This window comes from Triticum dicoccoides, chromosome 3B, assembly GCF_002162155.2.
Source record: "Triticum dicoccoides isolate Atlit2015 ecotype Zavitan chromosome 3B, WEW_v2.0, whole genome shotgun sequence".
Lineage (NCBI taxonomy): Eukaryota > Viridiplantae > Streptophyta > Magnoliopsida > Poales > Poaceae > Triticum > Triticum dicoccoides.
Genome location: NC_041385.1, coordinates 600,851,403 through 600,874,542, shown reverse-complemented (window position 1 = coordinate 600,874,542; position 23,140 = coordinate 600,851,403). Strand labels below are relative to the sequence as shown.

General features: G+C 44.7%; 1 protein-coding gene, 2 long non-coding RNA genes and 1 pseudogene across 6 annotated transcripts; 2 read left to right on the top strand and 2 right to left on the bottom strand.

Annotated features, from left to right (window-relative positions):
* The first annotated feature begins 4,454 nt into the window (after positions 1-4,454).
* LOC119277355 (beta-glucosidase 2-like) lies at positions 4,455-12,540 on the top strand. 3 transcript variants are annotated; one of them, XM_037558634.1, is made up of 17 exons: positions 4,455-4,838; positions 4,965-5,187; positions 5,297-5,458; positions 5,543-5,606; positions 5,846-5,904; positions 5,990-6,065; positions 6,154-6,225; positions 6,396-6,483; positions 6,631-6,889; positions 7,261-7,376; positions 7,468-7,682; positions 7,878-7,906; positions 8,101-8,203; positions 8,282-8,369; positions 8,575-8,776; positions 10,175-10,286; positions 10,857-12,540. In XM_037558634.1, the coding sequence occupies exons 3-16, from the start codon at positions 5,321-5,323 to the stop codon at positions 10,262-10,264; spliced, it is 1,599 nt and encodes a 532-aa protein (XP_037414531.1). In that variant the 5' UTR covers positions 4,455-4,838; positions 4,965-5,187; positions 5,297-5,320; the 3' UTR covers positions 10,265-10,286; positions 10,857-12,540. The 3 variants fall into 3 exon arrangements, with proteins under 3 accessions (XP_037414531.1, XP_037414530.1, XP_037414532.1); XM_037558633.1 differs by having other exon boundaries at positions 5,828-5,904; XM_037558635.1 differs by lacking the exons at positions 10,175-10,286; positions 10,857-12,540 and having other exon boundaries at positions 8,575-8,994.
* A 1,212-nt stretch (positions 12,541-13,752) lies between these two features.
* LOC119281636 lies at positions 13,753-16,293 on the bottom strand. Of its 2 annotated transcripts, XR_005138489.1 has the most exons (6): positions 15,835-16,293; positions 15,194-15,757; positions 14,870-15,091; positions 14,595-14,801; positions 14,312-14,406; positions 13,753-14,084 (listed from the first exon to the last, which is right to left on the bottom strand). It is a non-coding gene; the product is annotated as an uncharacterized LOC119281636 (long non-coding RNA). The 2 variants fall into 2 exon arrangements; XR_005138488.1 differs by having other exon boundaries at positions 15,194-16,293.
* A 384-nt stretch (positions 16,294-16,677) lies between these two features.
* LOC119279706 lies at positions 16,678-17,559 on the bottom strand (annotated as a pseudogene).
* A 2,040-nt stretch (positions 17,560-19,599) lies between these two features.
* LOC119277354 lies at positions 19,600-20,592 on the top strand. The gene is made up of 3 exons (XR_005137040.1): positions 19,600-19,885; positions 19,970-20,079; positions 20,182-20,592. It is a non-coding gene; the product is annotated as an uncharacterized LOC119277354 (long non-coding RNA).
* The last annotated feature ends 2,548 nt before the right edge of the window (positions 20,593-23,140 follow it).

Below are 23,140 nucleotides of genomic sequence, written 5' to 3'. Positions count from 1 at the left end.
TTGATTAGGAAACATAAACTAGAATGATATGGACAATACAATGACCATAGTACATAGATATATGTTTGTTTCATGCTGTTATCCTGTCCACAATACAATACAATGACCAATACTGAACCGGTTTACCAAAATGAGTTTCGTATACTACAAGCTAAACCTGTGATGTGTCTGCTTGTTTCTCTTGTAGTATGCAAACAGAATATTGGATAAGAGCACTCCACTACGCAATGGTAGAGAAAGTAATGCAGATAAGGTTCAAGATAGTGAGACAACCCTGTTGGTCTCCAAGAAAGGTGATAAAAACGATCTTGTAGACAGTGAGAAAACCCCACAGTCATGCGTTGATGTAGTGTTCGAGTTACTGGCCAGTACCACTGGCACAAGCTCTTCAAACTCGCTGCCTGAATCACTTCGGCTTCTTCAGTTTCAGCTACAAGCTGAAAAGCATCAGTCAGCTGTGCTGTGGCAAGAAGCCGAAGGACTGAGGAAGTCCCTGCAGAATTCAGATGCGTACTTTCTTGTGCAACAGCAGGCGCTGGAGGATTTAAGCGCCAAACAAGAGAAAGTTAATAATCTTGCTAAGCATCTTGCCAGCATTATGGGTACCCAGCATATTGTTTCTTGAGCTCTTTTGAAGTGGTTTCAGTTCTAGACTTGTTTTGCCGCGGCGTTTATATGCTGCTTTGTTCCCTATATTTGCACTGGTGACGAACGTTGATGCCGAGTGGATGTAATATGTGTAATAGCCGTGATAGCCTAGCGTAAGTTGCTTCCTTATTTATTTCCTGTTGTCTTGTTTATTTGTTTGCTTGTAGTCAGTGCAGTTATTTTTCCATGGTTTGCTAGTGGCCGCAATAACCTATTTTTTAAAACTAAGCCACAATAACCATGGGCTACATATTTACTATAGTGACGCTGGGCCTCCTACCGACCATAGAAACAATGGGCCTTCTACGGGCCATAGAAACAATGGGCCTTCTATGGGCGGTAGACACAATGGGCCTTCTACGGGTCGTATCATCAATGGGCCTTATATGGACCGTATGATCGATCGACCAAACATGGGCCAATAACAGACCGCATTATAGCCGTAAACGGGCTAGAGTTGGAATCGTCCGTTCATGCGCCGACCATAACTGGCCGTTGTTAATAGGCCGTATTTGATGACGCTATTAAAACGGCCCAACGTATTAACGGGCCACAAATGGGCCGACTGTAACAACGGGCTGAATTTGGCCCACAAGCAGAAAATGACAGTAACGGGCCGTAAGTAACCGAATGCTGGAAATGAGCCCAAGAATAAATGGGCCCTGAGAAGGCCGAAAGTTAACATGGGCTGGAAACGGCCCAATAGAATAATGGGTCGTTAATGGGTATAAAGTGATACATTGTTCGTTACGGGCCAGTTTCAGCACGGGCCATTAATGGGCCAAGAGTTACAAAGGGCCTCATATGGGCTGAAAGACGTCGTGAGCCATACATGGGCCGGAAGTTAAAACGGGCTGGAATCATATTGGAGGGCCCAGATGACGCTACTGGGCCTAATTCGGATAAGCCGTAACGGGTCCTATGTTAGCGGGCTATAAATGAGCTATATGCGAACAGGCCTTTAACAGGCTTTCCGTGGGACGACCCACCACCTTTTTACCAAGTCAAACGGGCCGGCCTTTTCACAGGAATGGGCCTCTGTTGGGCCATGCCACGTGTCGACGTATCATAGGCTCCTTCGGTCCAATGAGTGGATGACATCTGTCCCAACGGTGAGACGAGACGTGTTTACTCCAGCCAATGATGATTTTACACGTGGAAAATCCCCATTGGTCGGGGCTATTGACGGGTTATCGGATCCAAAACCGGACCCGATAGCTTAACAGCGCTCCGTTACGGTGGATGCCACGTGTCGGTCACCCTTGACAAAAGCACTTCTATGATGCGCGAATTATCGTCATGGAAGTGGCCACTTCCGTGATGATAATTTTGGTAATGTCATGGAACACTTCTACGACAGCACATGTATGACTATCTTGATTCTGTCATAAAATCATCATGGATGTACATGCATGACAAAAAACATGACCTACTGTGACAAACACGTATCATCACGGAAGTGTATTTTTTTTGTAGTGAAAGGCCACGAGCGGATATGTATTCACTCGTGGAGGTGGCACTGTTTCTTGAAAGTCTTGCAAGCAGACCATCTTAACGAGGTCAACAATGGAAGCAGAACTCACAGCACTAGATACAGCTACGGTCGAAGCGGTCGAAGCAGATTGGCTTCGTCGGCTCTTGAATGACTTGTCGATTGTTGATAAGCCTGTACCGAGTATCCTTATGAACTGCGACAATCAAACTGTGATCACAAAAGTGAACAACTCAAAGGATAACATGAAGTCATCAAGACACGTTCAGAAAAGGTTAAAGTCTGTTAGAAAAATGAGAAACTCCTGAGTTATTGCATTGGATTATATCCAAACGTTTAAAAATCTGGCAGATCCTTTTACTAAGGGTCAATCATGTAATGTGATAGATAATGCATCGAGGGAGATGGTTATGAGACCCACAATATGAGTTGTTCGCAGTGGTTACCTATTCTTTGTGATCGAAGATCCCGTGAATTAGATGTGGAAGACAAGTTGTTGATCAACTGAGAGGAGAGTATCCTTACTATTAACAATACCACTCCATGAAGATGCAATACTCTCCTAATCTGCATGGCAGGTTGATGTATATCTTAATGTGTTCTAAGTGGCTCTTTGAAGCAGAGATGTTGTCATGCAGAACATTTTTTGAAGAACACACCTATATGAGTCTGATTGTTAAACGTTGCAATCTATGAGAGTAGGGTTCTCTCTAGTAAACTCATGAAAGGTCTTGGAGTATGGCGCATAAGCTCCATCTGCGGGGAAGACCCACGATAGCCACGTATCGGTCAAGGCTTTGCGTGAAGCTAGATTCGCAGAAAACTTGCAGTTTAAGGCCCAGTCCACTGTTCAAGTTGCTTACGACTGTAGCATAGAGTTCTAGGTGGAAGTTCAACTTAACAGTCTCCACTACAGTACCGGTATATAAAACAGTGTTTTGGAACCAAAGGCAAATTTTGTGTGCCTCTGGGATGTGGTGGGGGATTGCTGGAATTTTGTCTATTTTGGGCCTAGCCCAATAGCAATTTCAGAAATTCCTAATAAATCTTAGAGGCCCACGCAGTCCATTCGTGCAAGGCAAAAGGTGGAACTAAAGTTTAGTCCCACATTGCTAGTTTAGAGGGAATTGGACCTCTTTATAAGGGAGGTTCTTTCCCCACTTGTATGAGCATGAGAACAAGAGGGACATCCACGCGCGCTCCTCCTCCGCCGCCCGCCACGCCTCTTCACAACGTGCCGCGCCGCGGGTTGCGGGAATGAGCCGGGCCGATGTCTAAATTTTTGCCACGCACTACAGATATACGAAAGGTCACACGAAAGCTGAAAAGATTTTTGCGAAAGTGGAGCTCGAATGCGAACGGTGCAGCCCTTCGGCTGCTGGCTGTTCGCTTCATCTCCGTCTCTTTGTTTCGCCTTCCGTCGCTGCCCTCTCGCCTCCTTCTCTTGCGCCGATAAAAGGGAGGTTGCTCCTCTCAGAGAGACGCACCAGAACAACACAACCTTCTCGCCTCAGAGTTCCCGACCACTGAGCTACTGCTACGATCTTCCCCATCCCGGCTTGCAGCGTGCACCGCAGGTCGGGACAGTAGGCCTCTGAAACTGCATCTTTTGAGTCCTGTAGGGGAGAAGGGTGATAAGGTTTTTGGGGAGCGCTTCGCGCGACTACTGACTTCTTCGTCACGGACGCCCCGGACTCCGACGACTACTTCCCCGACGTCCACGACCTCCTCGACGACATGGCTGGCGAGGACACCGACCCCAAGTCCAGCGCTTCTGCTGCTGCTACTGTCCCGTACGTGTTCTTCCTCTTTCTATTAGAGGTCCTGCTACAGTTCCTTGTTCTAGTATTTGCACTAGATATGTTAGACTCTATTTCATATATGCAACTTGCTATATTGTCTGCTCTAGATATGTTTAGTTACGATTCATATATAAAGATGTTGTTTACCTTCTCTTTGTCAAATCGCATGGCTTGTTTTACCACTGCTATACTAGTCATGCTTTATCTAATATTTCTGTTAATAAAATCATTTGGTGAATTACTCATATTTCCAACAGGTTCATGTTGCAGAATCAAGTGAGAAGGGGATTTTGCAACAAGAGCATCGTTGCAAGAAATTAGGGAAGATGAGTTGACGATTCATGCATACACAAATTGGATGGCTCGCGACCCGGACGATCTTTTAAAAGGATCAGTCGGCGGACACGTAGCAGGCCCAAGAAAGAAACCATAAACTAGGTCAAGCTAGTTAAGGAGGCCCAGCTATATAATCACCAGACGTCTTTTAAAAAAAAATCACCAGACATAAACGGAGCCGTTCGAAAACACTCGACGGCTCAACGGTGTCTTCTCAGTCAACCGGCGGGGTCATCGACTCATCGTCTCTCCTCCGGCGGCGAGATCAGAAGCCACCGAGCTAGCGACGGATCGCCTTTTTCTCCTCCGCACAAGTTAAGCATTTCTTCCTCCGCTCCACTTGTGGGCCTCGATTCCTCTGTTAAACCGTGGGCTCTTCTTCAATCTCGGCGGCGCCGCCAAGCTCTCCGTTCCCCAGCCGGCTGCAGCTTTCCATCTACGGATGCCGTTCGTCTTCCACCGACTGTTTCCAAGATTCCGTCAGAGACCACTTAACCCGGGGAAGAGGGGCAGGTGCTGAACTGCTGATGCTCACCATCCGCCCCGCTCGTTTCTTCTCGGTACACAGCCCAACTTTCCATGATTCCATCTAGCTTCCCAAATGAGCGTGTCTTTTCTTAATTGGATGCTGTCGCTATTCCGTGTTTTTCTTTTGAGAATGTCGCTATTCCGTGTTTATCCATCAGATCCGTGGCGTGTTTGGCCGCCAAATTGCTGAAGGGGCAGTTGGACACACCTACATCAGCGCGGCAACTAAATGTAGTGGAGTACAGTATCAAGAAAGCCCCAGCTGCATTTATTGGAATGGAAAATGAAGGGCATGTACATCTCAGATAAATGTTTGCATCGAAGCGTGCAGGCACGCACGGTGCCAGCGTTGAAGCTGCACATATCCACGAGGATCACGAGGTCTGACTTCAGAGAAACATTATTAAGTACTACTAAGGTTAAGACACTTATTTTGAGACGGAGGGAATTTAAGTAGTATGGTTGATATAGATCTCCTAACTATGCACAGACAGAAAGGCACAAGCATAGGTAGATGGGTATGGGTGCCGCTGCCTTCTTCTACCTCCTGCTGTCCCTCTGGGCTCAGGATGCAACCGCGGCTGACCTTGGCCTCACAAGAAGCGATTTCCCACGGGAGTTCGTCTTTGGATCTGGGACCTCGGCATATCAAGTAAGCAGTCAGTCTATCTTGTTTGAGCTGAAAGTTCTGGCGTGTTTAGTTAATGAATTTTGATTCTTCTTTTGCATTTGATAGTATGAGGGTGCTGTTGCTGAGGATGGCAGGAGCCCAAGCAACTGGGACACTTTCACTCACGCAGGTTGGTTGCTAACATGTTTGTGAAATTTCTCTCTGGTTTTCCCATATGACTGTCACTCTGTCAGACTGGATACTTCCCATACGCGTCAGAATACAGTAGCATCTTGAGCAATATGTGGTCAGTTTTTCCTGATGCGTTGAGTGGATATTTGATACGAGTGCCCTCGTTTTAGAACAATTTGCAGTTTGGAGTGTTTGTTGCACTTAGGCTAATTTTGGCAGTTTGGTTTGTTCCTGCAGGCAGAATGGCAGACAAAAGCACAGGAGATGTTGCTGCAGATGGGTACCACAAATACATGGTAAATAATACAAGTTCTTGCCAAATCTTGTCCGTTTCTCTGCTTTAGCAGTTCTTGAATAAATTAGGCTTATCTGATTTTGCAGGAGGATGTCAAGCTCATGTCTGAGACAGGCCTAGAGGCCTATAGGTTCTCCATATCCTGGTCAAGGCTCATTCCAAGTACATGATTCCTCATAACCTCTACCCAACCACATCCGCTTTAGTTTGCTAATTTATCTCTTTTTTTCTGAAAATTTTCGGTTTGCAGGTGGACGCGGAGCTGTCAACCCCAAGGGGCTAGAGTACTACAATAACCTCATTGATGAGCTAGTGAATCATGGTAATTGTATCTTTAGGACCTTTGCAATATTTAACTGCAGTCAAGGTTCATACTTCATATAATCAGAATCAATGTAAATGTCGGTTCCTTTCAAGAATCAAGAAGCATACCAAATAAAAGCCAAACGCATTGATCATTTCAACTCACTGGTGTATGTGATATTTATCCAGGAATTCAAGTACACATCACACTTCACCATGTAGATCTCCCTCAAGTTCTCGAAGACGAGTATGGTGGATGGTTAAGCCCCAAAATTGTGTAAGTTCATATCTCACTACCAAATAAAGAACTCCATTGCAGCGTCAATTTTTTGGGGTGAATCTGGTGACAATTTTATATTATCGTTGACATCCTTATGACATAATCTTTGTGGCATACTCATATTTCTGTATCCACAAAATGCAGTGAAGATTTCACAGCATATGCAGATGTTTGCTTCAGGGAGTTCGGAAACAGGGTTGCATCCTGGACAACTATGGACGAGGCAAACATCGGTGTACTTGGCTCTTATGGCAATGCTCTATTTCCTCCTGGCCGTTGCTCAGATCCATTTGGAGCAACAAAGTGCACCGCTGGGGACTCTAGCATCGAACCATACATAGCCGCTAATAATACCCTTATGGCGCATGCATCAGTTTTCAGACTGTACAGAGATAAATATCAAGTAAGTGAATGGTCTTGTACCCAAAATATTTTTTGTGCTACTTAGTTTCTTTGCAAAGTGCCACACTAAGTGATCTTAGTTTTACTCTAGAGTGGAGGCACCATTTTCAGTCAAATACACAATAACCATATTTTAGTTCCTTTTTGACAGCAGTATATCATGGGGGAATTGTCGGTTTATATTGTTTAGGTTCTGTCCTTGTTACATTCAAAATAGGAGTGTGTATAGACTCTTATTCCACTAATGGAGTGGCAGTACTCCTGCTTTTTTCCCCTAAAATAAGTATTCCATTCACAGTTGCTTCCCTGTTACGATGTAAATTTTCCGAGGTGCAGGCTCATAACAAATGAAAAGGAACCTTTTGGATGCAGCACAAGCAGAAAGGAATTGTTGGCATAAATATCTACTCCTACTGGAGTTATCCACTGACAAATGCCACCGCGGATCTAGAAGCAACTCAGAGATGTAAAGATTTCTTGTATGGCTGGTATGATTTTTCTACCTTCATTTTTATCACTGGAAGCACTTAACCTACATAATCCATTCATTTGCGGAGATCTTAAGTGCGGTGCTGGCAGGATACTAGAGCCATTGGTGTTTGGGGACTACCCACAAGTAATGAAGAAGAATGTCGGCTCTCGCCTTCCACCCTTCACAAACGTTCAGTCTGAACTTATCAAGGGTTCCTTAGATTTTATTGGAATAAATCACTATTTTTCTGTCTACGTGAATGATCGCCCTCTAGATACAGGTGTTCGAGACTACACCGCAGACATGTCAATTGATTCAAGAGGTAGTTGCTTTCTGGATAGTGATACTAGGTTGTTGCTTAACCACTCATAATTGTGTGACATGTGGGTGTGTGCAATTTGATTCATTTTTCTTGTCATGAATCACAATGATGTACTGTATATACAGGCAAACAATGCCAAGCCGTGAGTTGCTGACTTGCTGTACTGTTCTAACAAGTGGTTCCTTTGTGATGCAGGTTCTAGGACCGACCCGCCAGCTGGTCAGGTAAAAAATTATGTCATCAATGTGTTTTGCAAAGAAGTTGCTAACTCCAGTTCTTTGGGCCATGCACTGTCCATCCATTGGGTCAGGGTTATGTGTTCTGAATTCTGAATTGAATCAAGAGATTAGGACTCGCTTATGAAATTGACATCATAAACTTGATGATAACTATAAAGATAACCTTTGCTGGTCTGCAGGCCCCCCCAACACACACTACAAGTGATCCCAAAGGGTTGCAACTTGCACTGGAGTACCTGAAAGAAACCTATGGGAACCTTCCCGTCTATGTCCAAGAGAATGGCAAGCAGAATTTCCAACCGGAATCAATTCTCCGACAAACAAACAAAGTTGCATCTTTAATCGTGTAGTTTGTTTCAGGTATGGGATCTGCTGACGACAGTCTGGATGACACCGACAGGATCGGTTACCTGAGCAGCTACATGGAGGGCACACTAGAGGCGATGAGGTGCGTCGAGACCAAAGACCAAACACATGCAGTTTCTTCAGCATTTCGTTTCAAAACAGTAGTACTACAACAAAGCAGCTCTCCCCGTTCATTCATGCACTCCGAAAGCAAATGGAATTCGGATGTTAAAATTTCCCCAGCAACAGGATCGGTTATCTGCTCCCTCTTTTTTCGTTCATCGGTTATCTGCTCTCTTGTTGTGCAGGAATGGAGCCAACGTGGGAGGCTACTTCGCCTGGGCATTCATGGACCTGTTCGAGCTCCTGGCGGGGTACCAGTCAAGGTACGGACTGTATCGGGTCGACTTCGCCGATGAGAGGCGGCCGCGGCAAGCCAGGCTCTCGGCTCGCTGGTACTCCGGCTTCCTCAAGCACAACGGAACCTCTGCGCTCGCGTCGAGAGCGCAGGTGAACCAGGCGCTGAACTTGGTGTCCTGACTCCCGTGTTCAGTGCAACCGCGTATGCGTGCGTGCGTGCGCTTGAGAATTCGATCAGAAAGCGTGGTTCTCGGATTACATAACTAGAATACTAGGCCCGTAAGGGTTCAATTTACCTGGTGTTTTGGACTTTTTTTTACTGCCGTTGTTTACATGACGCGTGAGATAGGAGTGTATCTCTTTTCTTATCTTGCTCAGCGCTTTTCACGTGAGATGGGGGTACGTCGGTGGCTGGTTTGACTGAATTATGGTGTGCCACGTACTCTCCACGTGTTCCGCTGCCATGCGTGAGATAATCTCTGGAAAACTCGGGCGAAGTCCTCCACCGCTCTATGGGCCCACCTCGCCCCGATCAAATGAAACCCTCGCTCCTTGAACCACCTCTCCTCTACTGCCTCAGGGTTGCAAAAAAAAAGCATGGACACCGCCGCCGCTTCGGACTCGAGGGTGTCGAGCCCCATGGCTCCGTCGAGGGCCACGGGGAGGAGGGCAGCGCCCTGCCGACGATTTCTTTGGCTACTTCCTCCTCCCGATGACCCCTGCCTGGACCAGACCGTCTCCATCTTGAAGAAGGCTTGATCTTTTCCGGCGTCAGGTGAGCAGCTGGGTGTCCTTTTTTCTTTTCTTGGGGCGTATGGCCGGCGATTGCCTGAATTTAAGTGGTGTTCGTTTTTCTACTTGCCTTCCTTGTCACCTCTTCCAATCGCAAGTGCACGCCTCCACGAGAGCAGCGAACAGAGCAGGCATCGATGGCTTAGATTCCTTCTTTATATTTTTCTCTACTCCTCTTCCTCCCTCTGGTCGAGCTCCACGAAGAGGAGGGGCTCGAGCCAGGCGATGCCAACATTTCGCCCCGGAAGCCAACCTGAGGAGGTGCCCAATCTCGCTGTTGCTCCGCTTTGCGGCGAGTGCACGCCGGCTGCCCCTCGGCACACTCTTGGCCATGTGATATGTCCCGTGCATGTGCGGCTTGTGTGCTCCTGCTGCAGCTGCGTCATGTGTGCGCTACCTGATGCATTCGCATGTCTGCCTGCAGTATATCCGACATGGCATTAGCTCAACACAAGGGATGAAGTATTTACATGTTTTCTGTTCCATGGGTGCACTATTTTGTGGACGTGTGGCTGGAGCAATTAGTTCAGTGCAGGGATGCCTTTTTACAAGTGCTCACTTTGTTCCTGGATTTAGCAATCATGATGCCGATATGCTTATGGCGTGTACTTGAATATCTTTTATGATTTTTTCTATGTAATTGGATGATCTCTTTCTTATTTGCAAATTAATATCTGACCAAGCAAATGAATATCTGGATGACTATCTTCTATGCTGGTATATATTTACTTGACTTTGTCTATTTATTTTTTTCAGATTGATGAGTTCGTGATGTACGGAAAGCGAATGCCTTGGAAATACCGGTCATACGAAAGAGGACTTATTACTATTGAGATATTGTGGTGACGATGTTTAGCAGTCATAAAAGGTATATCTTCTCTCATATTCATATGGGCTGCCCTTCAAAGATAAAAGTAAAAACAAAGTAGGGGAGATTGTAAGATTGTCCATGGTAGTACTCTAATGTGGAGAAATTTCACATGCAAATTTAGCAATCCGTAATTGTAGTTTTTGACTGGAATGTTTATTTCATAGAATTACAAATAATCATGTTACTTCTACTTCTTTGTGGTATTACTGTGCCTTATCTCATGACCTAGAGACATCGGTGTCAAGTTTCTCATACGTGAACGGTTTAATTGATTGCTTCCGTAAGATCTTCTCCTCAACGTTCCTATGTGTGATGATGTAGTCCAGATCAGGGTTTGAACTGTACTTTCTCCCTCAGCAATACTTTCAGTGAGAAGTAGCAAGACTATTCCACCAATATAGATTCTGCAAAGTATTTAACATTGGATATGGTCCAGTTAGTGGTTTATTATTCCTTGCATTCAACATGTGTGTATAACACATCCACGATGCTTTATTCTATATTGAACTTTCAGTGAACCTGAACTCTTCTGATTATTTTGTGTAACCATGAACTCTTGGCGTGCAGGTGTAAATTGATTTTTTTTCAAGTGCAAATCGTATCAGGCACATGGACAACTAGCATCAGCTTCCTCTGTTTAGACATTACTATACCACGTAATTGGTCTTTGGTTCTCTAGGAGATCGTGGTCCATATTTGAGTAACTTACAAAAATATATGCATTAACATGATAAGATGGTGTAGAAGCTTTCGTAGGAGTATTTGTACTTGCTATCACCAGGTAAGTTATGCAAAGGGTAAACAATGCTTTATTTGTTCTATCCAATCTGAATTTAGAAACTTTTTGTAATAAAAATATGGCCAGGCATTTACCAACAGGCAAGATCTAGCAGCTTACCTCATTTTTATTCCTGGTTGGATGTTTAGTCATGCATCCGAATTTCCAGCATGATAGCTCACTTCTTTCATGTGTAAATAGTTCTCTCTCCAAGGCATTCCTTAATTTATTTTCTATCCTAGCAGTTCGTACATATCTATATTTTGTGCGGAGCGTTTTCCATTTCATTTTATTTTACTTACTTTGTTTTCATATATGGATTCTGACTATAGTAATACAGTTTTTCCACCAAGGATGCTTAAATTACCTTTAAGGAGTGTTTTTTCCCGCTCCCACATAGCATGCAGCAGTTATATGCATCATTTGACTGTCTGTGGGGTCGTTCAGTTAAACGCTTAGTATTTTTGCCCATACAAGGAACAGATTCAGTTCAATTAATTTAGCTCTAATGGCGGTATCAGTAAAACGTGGATGTGTGCAGTTTTGATGTACATACTCCCCTATTTGTACCAGTTCAGTTAATTCAACTCTAATTACGTTATTTGTAAAACATGAAAGAGTTGTTCGCTGGGGTTCTTTTCCCCTCTCCTTTAATGCATAATACGCATACTCGGGCATATTCTAGAAAACAAAATACATACTCCCCTATATATGCCCTTCTTATCCTTTCTTAAAAATAACTAAGCGAATAATTACTTCCTGTAGATCTCCTTCCAAGTTTATTTACTTGATCTTCTTTCCTTTCACTTCTCTTGACCTATTTTTTGGTGCACTGACATTGTGTCTTCAGTGGAAAATTCTGATGCTTCTATGCTTTCATGACTGCATAATATTTTAAATATGATTTAACATATGTTCTTTCTCATGGAAAATCAAGTTATAAGTAGCTTAAATGCTTATTGTTCTTGGCTTGAGATCTATACTCTCTTAGTAATCAAGCACATCAACTTCTGCGATTGAGAGAAGGATCCATGTTTCCATGTTCTTTCTGAAGTTAAATTGGCATTACAAATTTTGTGATCAATAGCTTTCAGAAGAAAAAGGTTGCTCGAGCTACTCTTCATCAACTTTGCACATATCACGGTATAGTCATCAACGACCACAATCATGGCGCGCTCAAGACAACGTTCAGGATTTACTCAACAACACAATAGTGGAGCGGAACTGATCATTACTTTAGTGATTTAGAAAGTGGAGTATTACTTTACAGAGGGAGTACATTGTAGTACTGTTGTACTTTGGTTTTTCTTTGCAATATTTAGAACATAGAGATAATCTAGAGCATTCTGGAGGGGAATCAATCGGTATGGAATACTGATGCATATATATTTTCTGGTGTAACTTGCTTCTAGGATGTGGCAACCTTTTGAGAAAATTTGATACTTCCTCTGTCCTTAATTATTTGTCAGACAAATGGATGTGAGGCGAACAAGGGTCCTCAAAAAGATTTTTCTCCAATTTCAAGATAATTTGCTAAACCGTCTGAGAGCCAGGACGTGCACCCAGTAGCAACTTTAACATTGTCTACGCATCAAACAAACCATCAAGAACAAGAGCAAAAGAACCAGCTTCATCTATCTACCACTACATCGTAGAGACAAGCTGGGGTCTAAGAAGAGAACAAGAGCTTCATAATACTGCATCCAGCATCCACTATCACTACATGTTGTAGATCACCTATGCATGTACCAACTAGATGTACGCTTTGCTGATCACCTATGCATGTATCAACTACATGTACCCTATCCTTGTATGAACTACGTTGCTACGTTCAAGTTTTGGGAGGACTTACCCAATAAATATTTTTAGAAAAACTAAATAGCTTATCGATCTACGTGGCGCGGCGTGCCGCCGCGCACTACCCGCTAGTTAGTACTACACAAGAAACCAATGCTCTTGTAACCACTACTATCTTCTTAGTTGCTGTAGTATTTTCTTTTGAAAACCATCACTTTCAGAGCAAGTTGAAGAAATGAAAAGCTCGAGTTATTAAGTTTCATATATATATATATATATATATATATATATATATATATATATATATATGTATGTATGTATATATATATATATATACTAGCAAAAATGCCCGTGCGTTGCAACGGGAGATACAAAAATAGCTCAGGTCCTTAGTTAAGGCCCCCTCCCTGGAGCAGATCCAGGTCCTCTATTTCAACACGATATCTCATCCATATCGCCGCTTATTTTCCTTCCCTCCATGCCGTTGGCATGTGTAGAACACATAGTTTATGATGCGATAAACATCTCTAGCAGACATTTAAGTGTGTAGGTTCCAGAACGTGAGACTTTTACAATGTCAAGAACATAGTAAAAATTGTTGTCTGTAGCTTGCGACACTTGCAAGTAGTAGAGAGGAGGATGAAGAAGTGGATGGGACAATGGTGCGGGTGCGGCCAACATCGATGATGATCTGGTGATACACAAAGGAGGCAAAGGCAGCATGGGAAGGGCAGATGACTTAGGAGAAACACATGGGTGGGGGTGGGATAGGAGGCATTTGATAAAAATGGCACACATTTCCTTTCATAGTACACTTCTCTTTGTCCTAGGTACTTTGCGAGTTGGGACAGGCGTGTTGGGGATAGGAGGCATTTAACTGAAGTTTAGGGTTGCATGAGCAATAATAAGAACAAGCCTGACACCTTGAGGATTCCCATGTGTCTACAGTAATACATATAAATGAAGCACTCTAGTGTGAAAACTAAAAAAGATAAATTGAATCTCAAATTCTTTGTGTCTTGACATCAGGAAAGGAAACTAAGCAATGGTGAGGTCCAATATAAGAATTCAATATAGAAAGCATCATTGTTGTAAGTCCGTTTATTGTAACAATTAGGCTAATGCACAGGATCAACCAGCTAAATCTCGCAGTCGAGGACCTACTTGACCAGCTTTCCAACAAGCGCCGCGTCTTGGATGCGCGGCTGGGCGAGGTAGTACTGTCACAGGTTGAGCGGTTAATTAGAATTTTATGAAACAATAAGAGATAGAACAGTATCTGTATAATTATTCAAGGAAACTCTGTTGAGCAGTTAATACAGACGACACCATCAAACTACAATGCATCCGCAGTATATGACAACCAAAGACATTCGCATAATCTAGAAGACAGCTATGCTATCATATAGATGAAGAAGGGAAGAAAACAGAGGAAATTTGAACTCACATCATTATACTGTTTAGGCTTTGCTTCCTTGTCTCTACCACGTCCTTTTTTCAGCTCTTCTACAGGTTCACCTTCTTCCACTTCAACAACTTTCTCTGACAGATAACACCACCAATGTCAGCAACCAAGATGAAAATAAGCAAAACATTGTTCAGCACCAGTGAGAGACATAGCCAAGCTACATTCGTGACCTGATCAATCTTTTCAAGTTGAAATTCAAAATAGAGGTGTGTCTTTGTGAGCAGATCGCCCAACTGTTGCCTTCAGATCAAAAGCCTCCTACCTTGCAGCTTCTCTTCCCGGCCTCCTCTTCTGCCTCTACCTTGCGCTGGGTTTGACACGAACATAGAGATGGGGAGAGAGGCACGAGGCGGAGCTGCATGGCCGCCTTCGTGGGTCGGCCGCTTGGTGTGGGTGCCCGCCTCAGCCTACCCGCTTTTCCCCTACCGTCGATGATATTTCTCCCAACGACCGCAGCGAAACCATCGATCTGCCAAGACAAACATAAACTGATAATCTGAACTTTGTACCAATTACTCACTGATAAACTCAACTTACCAGATGGCAATGGCATCCAGAAAAATCATTCGCCTTCATGCACGTGCAATGCAGTTCATAACTGCGATTTGACCCCCATCATATGCTCCAAGGCATAATATTACGTTTAGACTAAAAGGACATGCAACTTTGTTTTCATCAAGGAACTGAATGATGTCAATTCCAGACCGCACGTTTCTTCGGTTCAAGAACAACTAACACCAAGGGAGTTCAGCAAAGATTCTACATAACATTATCAAAAGATCAGTCCTAGTTTTTTCAAGCGGAACAAATACAAATATTTTAGGAAAAAGGTTCAGTAACAAAGAGAGATTGTATTTTTACCTTGGAAAATTAGGATCCTGTATGAGCATCAACTGCGTTGAACGGATCATGGAACAAAATAGTTGTCAGCATACATCACAATGCTCGGGCTATCTGAATCCTTTGTTTCTGCCTGCCACTAAGAGTCCAGCCTCACTCTCCAATGATTTTGATCTCCAAGTATTTCTTTAGCGAATACCACTCAAGGACCCTGTCATACTCCTCACTCTCCATCTCCTTGCCGAGCAGTATGTTATCCTGAATTTTGCCGCTCTGTATCCATGCCTTGTGGCTGACATATGCCATTGTTCCGCAAGTCTTGGCCTCTCCTAATAGCTTTGGCTCCATACCAAGAATTCAAGTGATCAAACTTGATTTTCCAGAGCCGACCGTCCCACAAAGTGCAACACGCATGCCTTGCCGAGCTTGAAAATTCAGATCCTTCAACGTTGGTATCTCAGGTGAGCCATCCCAGGAGAAGCACCCATTGCTGGCCTCAGTTGCAACATTGGAGCTACCACCTGGTAGCCTATGTATATCATCCATCAACAACTCTTCAAGGCATAGGAAAACATCTGGATTATCCTGAGATGATAAAGCCAACATAAAGCAGATTGCCATTCTGCAATAATTAAAATCAAGACTCTATCCCAGAAAATTACCATGTTGCAAAGAAGAAGAAAATCTGCTGAAATTAAAGCGCCCCTGATCTAGATGGATGAGATGTTGGTGGAGGTACTGGTAGGCCAGCGACGAGTAAGCAGCCAGGCCGCTGTCCACGGCTTGCAGGTGGATTAGAGCGGGGCTGTAGCTGATGGCGCTGGCGATGTACAACCACGGTGCTGCACAGGCGAGGTGAGGGAGACACGGGGGGAGGCGCAGGCGATGGCGGCCGGGAGCTGCGAAGCCGGTCGTGGCCGTGACCGGAGCTAGGTTTAAGGAGAGGCCATGGATCGAGGCGAGCTCGAGGGGGCCGAGAGAGAAGGAGTAGAACGGATATGAAAGAGGGGCAGGCGGGCTGGGGGAGATCACCGGCGTGCCCCTCGTCGGCGGCGGGCGGTCTCCGGCGGGAGGCGCTGAATCGGGCCGTCGGGCGCCGGCTGGCACAGAGGGGATTTTTTTAGTCGGGGCAGAGGGGAAACTGGGGAAGGATCACGGGCTGAAAACTAATAAATGCAGGGGTTTTCTGCAAACAATGAAGCATTTTCTCAGATTCACTTAAACAGGGACTGCGGGTTCAATTACCAAAAACTACAGGGACTTTTTTGCAAAAAGGACGACGACGTCCGACCAGAAGCAATAGCCGGTTTATTAGTAGGTAAAGATATATATATATATATATATATATATATTTTCACCTACTAATAAACCACCGATTGCTTTTGGTCGTCCGTCGTCGCACGTTTTGCAGAAAAGCCCCGCAGTTTTCAGGAAATCAACCCGCGGTCCCGATTTAAGTGTATTTGGAAAAACGTTTTGATTTTACAAATTGACCCCTTAATTTATTAGAATTCCACCCGCGCTCCTTTGTTCATCTTATCCAGCCAGTGGCAGAGAAGGTCGAAGGGGGATACCTTCGGCTGGGCTCTCGTCGGCGAGCTCGTCGGCAGTCCGGCTCTCCCCTCCGCCTCCGACCCTCTCGGCCTCTCCTCCACCTCCGGTGTCCCAGCCCCCCCCCCCTTTAGGTGCGTCTCCATCCTAGCACCCGTGCTCCTCTGTCCTTGTTGGCCAGCAGCTGCGGTGAGGCGCTCGTCGGCCGGCAGCCATGGCGCCCCTGGGTGGAGAAGATTGGTTGTGACGTCAGATCTTCCCGTCGTCTGGTTCAACTCGTGCACCGCCACGTTCACCGCTTCGCCCCCCGTAGCGCGCGTGAGTGCAGTCGTCGTGTATATAGAGCCCATCTGCCCCGGCTCCCCGGGACCTGCCCTACTCGGCACGCCGCCGACGACCACATCCCACCTCACGTCAAGAACCTCCGGCGGCAAAGAGGTCAAGCCGGCAGCCCAACTTGCGCACCGTCCCTGTCAGGCGCCGGCACACCGGGCTCGACCTCGCGCGCCGCAGCACCGCCCACGCCTCCGGACGGGTCGGGGTACCTTGCCCGCTAGACGGTCGCCGAGACGCTGGGGCCACGCCCAATGAGCACTCCCCGCGCGCTGTCCGCATCTTCGATGAAGGCAGTGGCAGCACCCTGCCCAGAGTTGACCGCGGCGAGCGCGAGGAGCTATGGTGAGAGTCCGAACACAAGCAGCTTGCTAGGCGCGCGTGCGGCCACGACGGAGCGGAGCAGCGGGAAATCCTTGGCGTTGAGGCCGTCCGTGGACCAGAGGTGAAGAGCGAGGAGGTGGTGGTCCGGGACACAGCCTAGGTGCATCCTGTGCATCAATCAGAGACAAAGGCCAGGTATGTATGTGCTACTTTTGTTGCTGGTTGTGCTGGGGCAGGTAGTGGCGGTGGCTGTTGCATGGCATTGGGCAATATGGTGGAATTGTTGCGGGATTTTGGATGTCTTTGCTGTTTCAGAGAAATAGATGTAGGTGAGTTTGTTCTCTGCTTATGATTGTGTCTGACAATGTCTCGTTCAATGAGATTGCCATTCGACCAATTGTTTGTATGAATTCTGTAAAACTTGTGTGACTATGAGTGAAGGAAATCTTCTGTGCCGCACCTTTGAGCTTGAGATGCACATTTGTATCCCTGTGAGTAACTTAACATCTGACATCTTAACTTAATTTTTTTATGCAACTGGTGAACTTGAATAATTTGTTAGGTAAATGGCAGGAGCAGAACCTATTCAGTAAATACAAACTATCCACATCTCATGTTCAAAGGGACATCTTAAAGGTTTTGTCTTTCTAGTGTGTTCTGCTCACAATTCACCACCCTTCTTGATAAATTGGTATGCTCTTGGTATTGGCATTTAACATATTCAGTACAAACATGTCTTGAATTCTTTTTGTAGGATTATATGTAGCAGCACTTGTGATTTTATCATTCCGTCTTAAAGTATTCACACTGCTGGCACCATATGTGTACAACTGGAAACATATTTTACCGAGTTAAGAGAAAATGATGCCAGGAGGAAAACTTTTAACAAGTTTTATAAGATCATCTTTATACGTGTCTTTCAATCTTTCAGTTTTTTTATGACTGCCGGGTTTATTAGTACAAATGAAATTTACTAAAAAAGATTGAGGATAGGAGCAACATCAGAATAGTGAAAGCATGTCACATGCTACAGATGTAATAACAGTACTGATACAAAAACAAAACTTGTACAGTTAGCATAACAGAAGCACCATAATGTTTTTGTTAAGTGAGAACATATGTCTGCGATTCTGTATACTCTGTTATGCTAACTGTACAAGTTTATAGTGAACAAGAAACCATTTTTCTGGCTCTAATGGTTTTCTAATGGTTTTCTGATGGTTTATAGTGAACAAGAAACCAATGAAATATGAGCCTGAAAACCATTACTTGTTCACTTTCAGAACCATTACAGAAACCATCAGAGCCTGAAAACTAGAACATGAGACCAATTACTTTATCTGTATACTACAATATGGGCTGACACCAAAGTTGACTCTGAATTTCATTGCTTATTTTGCTAAGTGAGAACATATGTCTGCGATTCTGCATACATCTTCATGATATTTCCTTCTATCTAATTTATATGAAGATTAAGAGTTATTTTTTACCCGAAATTTACCTGAGAATTACTTCAGTGTGTGTCATGTCCATCTTATTCCATCCACATGATCAATGGGTCACAAATATAATTCTCAATCCAAGGATTCCCAAAACTAATAATTTGTGCCTTCAATAACTCAAGGTACTTTTTTTTGTCTAATCTTGAAACCTTGGCTGATATAATAATATTAGTGTCACTGTGTACTTCTATTACTCGGAAGTTTGTATAAGACCGAGAGAGTGAAGCAGATTTTCTTGATATTTGAATTATTTTTTTATGCTGGGTTTGTACGCTATACTGTTGACTAATGAAAACTGATGGAAAGTAGTGCCAAACATTTGATTGAGTAAGCTACTAGATTTTAAAAGTAATACACAGTGTTTCTTGCAATATAATCAATGTTTGTATTGACACATTGGATAATGGATGTTTCAATCGCTAAATTAAACTAAGGCTTTTAGAATAAATTGTGGCCTCTAAGCTTGTGGGTAGTCAATTACTATATGTGTAATATTAGCACTACTATTTCTTAAGTGCTCCCAGCCGCCGATTTCATTTGATTTGATTTAATATGTATTTTATATATTCATTTAGATATTTATGTTCTTTTTTTGACCAAATGATGTTTATGTTCTCGATGGATTGATTTGAACATTGCAATTTTATTACCCGTTGCAACGCACAGGCCCTTTTGCTATATATATATATATATATATATATATATATATATAGGAAAAATACATCCTACCACCTAGTGGTAGTTACCACTGCCCCGCTGCCATCAGATTGCATCAAGATCCGATCTCATCTTAACGGGTTATGGGTGGAGGCAAGGTGGATTTATTTGGACCCACTTAATTAGTTTGCTGAGCCCCCGATTTTCTTGGCCTAGCCGATCGTTTTGGTCGTCTGTATATATTTAAGATTGGATCTGGAGGCATGCAATCAAAATAACCTCATCTCTCTCTCCAACTAGATCTCTACGTCCAGCGGATATTCAACAAAACGGCTAAAGGAAAAAGGTACGCAATCATTGTTCTGCTGAAGTACATGCATATACGTGAGAAGCTGATTCATTTCCTATTATGCTTTTGTTTAATCATCAGGCGGGACATGGCTCCAATGTTCTCCAGCGCCGGCCTCCGGCCATGTCCTTCCCCATCCCTGCCAACTGTAATGACGTGTTTCAAGTATGAAATTGGATCGAAAAGCAATTGTATGTATACATGATACTGATTTTTATTTCTTTTTTCCGCTGAGTCCTGTCTTGAGCGTGCATGGATTGATGCTGCTCCTGCATTCGAGTGTTTGCCGACAGTCTCAATACCTAGGAGGCGCAGAAACTAACAGGCGACTATCGGCATGTCAGCCGCGACGAGAACAACGTACGGCTGCTGCAGGCGCGCAGATGCAGCCCTACTTAGTTGCGACGGCAACGACGACGAATGGCCGCATGTCCACAAGTTCAGCGGTGCAAGGGCAACATACGGCGCACGACGATGGCGCCGCTAATGATGTACGGTGGCGGAGATCATGGGAACCTCCCATTGAGATCTTCCGATGATCCATGCATGGCATCACGTCTGCATCATGTACATGCATGCCATTAGGTGCCGTGTACTACTTCATACTGATCTGATCGGATGCATTAGCTAGATGTCTATGTAGATACACTGTTGTAAATCACGTTCACGGTACTCCTATATGTATACTCCATACATACTTCTTTTTCTTCTTTTTTTTCCAGGACATACACCCTTTTTATATGCACATATACTCTATACTACTACCTACAACATACTACATACTACATACTAAAAAAAACTATATCTACATGAAAAAGATATACTACATACTCTTTCTTTGAAAAGAATATATATATATACACATACACCCATACTCTTTGTGAAGAAAAACTTCTATGTGAAAATTTGTAAATATACTCCATACTATAGTATAGTATGTTGTACGCACCATAATTCTAAAACGAACATACACACGAGATACTACTTTTTTGGGACACATACACGTAAAAGGGTTTTAATACTCCATACTCCAGCTTGGTGTTAATACTCCATACTCCAATAATCAAATGGTTATACTTCGTACTCCAATTTTAGGTTAGTAGTGCATATTCCATACTACAATCATTACATGTTCATACTCCATACTACAGATCCTAAAAAAAACTCCATACTACAGCCTACAGGTATACATGACTATACTCTATGCGGTTTTAAAATGGGCAATATATTTCGTACTATATTAGAAGAATCCAAAAAGAGTTATACATTCCCATACTACCTATTTCCAATAATTAAAAAACTAAGTATGTAATATGGATAAAAAATTACCATCTACAGTATGCTTATCCGATGGAAAAAATGTTGTACACATGCAGGGATTAAGGAGGTGGTTGCAACAGCCTGTCACCAACTTGCCGGATTATTTTATTATAAAAACCGAATTAGTTTCTGCCTACTAATTGCATGGGCACCCGTTAACAGTATCCATTTACCCGGCTGACTTGATTCCATGTTTGAGGGAGGGGGAAGAGGAACACGTGGAGGCCAAAGAAGGTGGTGGTAACTACCACTGCTTGTAGATAGATTTATACTTTCACGCTGCCATATTTATCATTACACCTTTGAACATGTTTACCATGATACTCCATGACCATGAGTAGTTATGTAGTGTTCTTGAGGATGTGGTAGAAAAGTGAGGAAACTACTCCAGTTGTTAACCTCCTCCTCCCGAGTCGCCCCTGTGCGGCGGCTGGGAGGCCCCCAGATCTGTCGCCCCCGACTCCCCCTCTCGTCCTCCTCCTCTCTTGCCGCCGCCTGAGGGCGCGGCCAGGCAAAGCCTTGCCATCGCTGGCGGCGCCGGGGACTAGGTGCCCTCCCGCTCGTAAGGAGCTGGCGCGGGCCGGCGCCCCCGGGCTGGAGCGTGGCGTGCGGCCGGACGTCACAGTGGTGGCTGGCGGCGCTCCGGCGATCCCATACCCCATGGCAGGCGGCTTCAATATCTGGGGTGCCACGGTCGCCAGGGACGGTGGCGGCGTGACCAGATTGGCGGCGGCGGCCGGATCTGGGCCCAGGCGTGAGCTTGGTCTCCGGGTCATGATCGATGCGATGGCGAGTGCGACACGTCGGTAGCTGGACGAATCTGCGGGATTCCATCCTTGTCTGGTCCTTGACAACTCGGTCAACTCCGGGGGAAACCCTAGATCTCGATGGGATCGAGCGATGGCAGTGCTTTTGCGTCATAGTCCCTCTTCAGGGCATCGTTTTGGAGTTTGCTATGGTTGAAGGGACCAGCGAGGCCGGTGGTGTACGCCCGGTGGCGCAACTACCTATGAAAATCACGCCGACTACGGTCATGGCGGACGATGGCGGCATCTTTGATGTCGTTTCCTTGTCGAGGCATCGTCGTTGCAGTTGGCGTCATCGGGCTTGGGATGCTCCGGGGGAAACCCTAGATATGGGTCTCCCGGATCATACGATGATGGCGTTCTTAGTATCGCTTTCCCTCATGGAGGCATCGTTTTGGAGTAAGTGATGGCTGGAGGTGACAAATGGAGGAGCGGTGTTTCATCATACACATTGATGGTGTCCGATCTCGATGGCATGGCGCCCTGGAGATTAGGCGTCTGATGTGCAATGATGGACTCACGCAGGAGGTCGACGTTGTCTGGCGTCGTGGTGGCGTCGGTGGTAGCTAGACCGGGCAAGGTACATGCAACAGTACAGCTCTGAAGATGGATTGGTGCAGGTGGCTGCGACGGCCTCATACCCGGCAGGCGTCCTGGTTGAGGAGCACACCGGACTGGTGGGTGCCCATACTCGGCAGGCGTCCTGGTTGGGACCTCAGGTCTTAGATGTTAGGTTAGGCTGCAAGGTCTGTTTGGTATTAGGCCCAGACTATCAGCGCCTCTTTATCAACTGGATAGGAGTAGCGATAGATGTTGTTTAGACGGTGGCTTTAGTCTTATTGTTATATGACTTTGCAAGGTTTTGTGTTAATAATTAATAAAATGGATATATGCATCGCCCAGATGCAGAGGCCGGAGGTCTTCCTCCTTTTCTAAAAAAAATATTTGCAGTAAAGATTATTATTTGATCATGTTGTCGTGTAGTTCTGAGTGGTGGTATGTGAACATTGACCGTATATCACTTTACCTATATGAACTCGAAGGAGAGTATTGCCGAAAAAGTCTTTTCGCCCCGCTTTAAGCTTAGTTTGGTTAATCCCATCCCCAGGTGGATTGAAGGGGATTT

Excerpts from the sequence above, each read along its gene's own strand:
- LOC119277355 (XM_037558633.1), top strand. The coding sequence starts at position 5,321 with ATGGGTATGGGTGCCGCTGCCTTCTTCTACCTCCTGCTGTCCCTCTGG. Across the intron at positions 6,484-6,630 it reads TGGTTAAGCCCCAAAATTGT|TGAAGATTTCACAGCATATG; the intron begins GTAAGTTCATAT and ends CACAAAATGCAG. Across the intron at positions 8,204-8,281 it reads CGTCTATGTCCAAGAGAATG|GTATGGGATCTGCTGACGAC; the intron begins GCAAGCAGAATT and ends AGTTTGTTTCAG.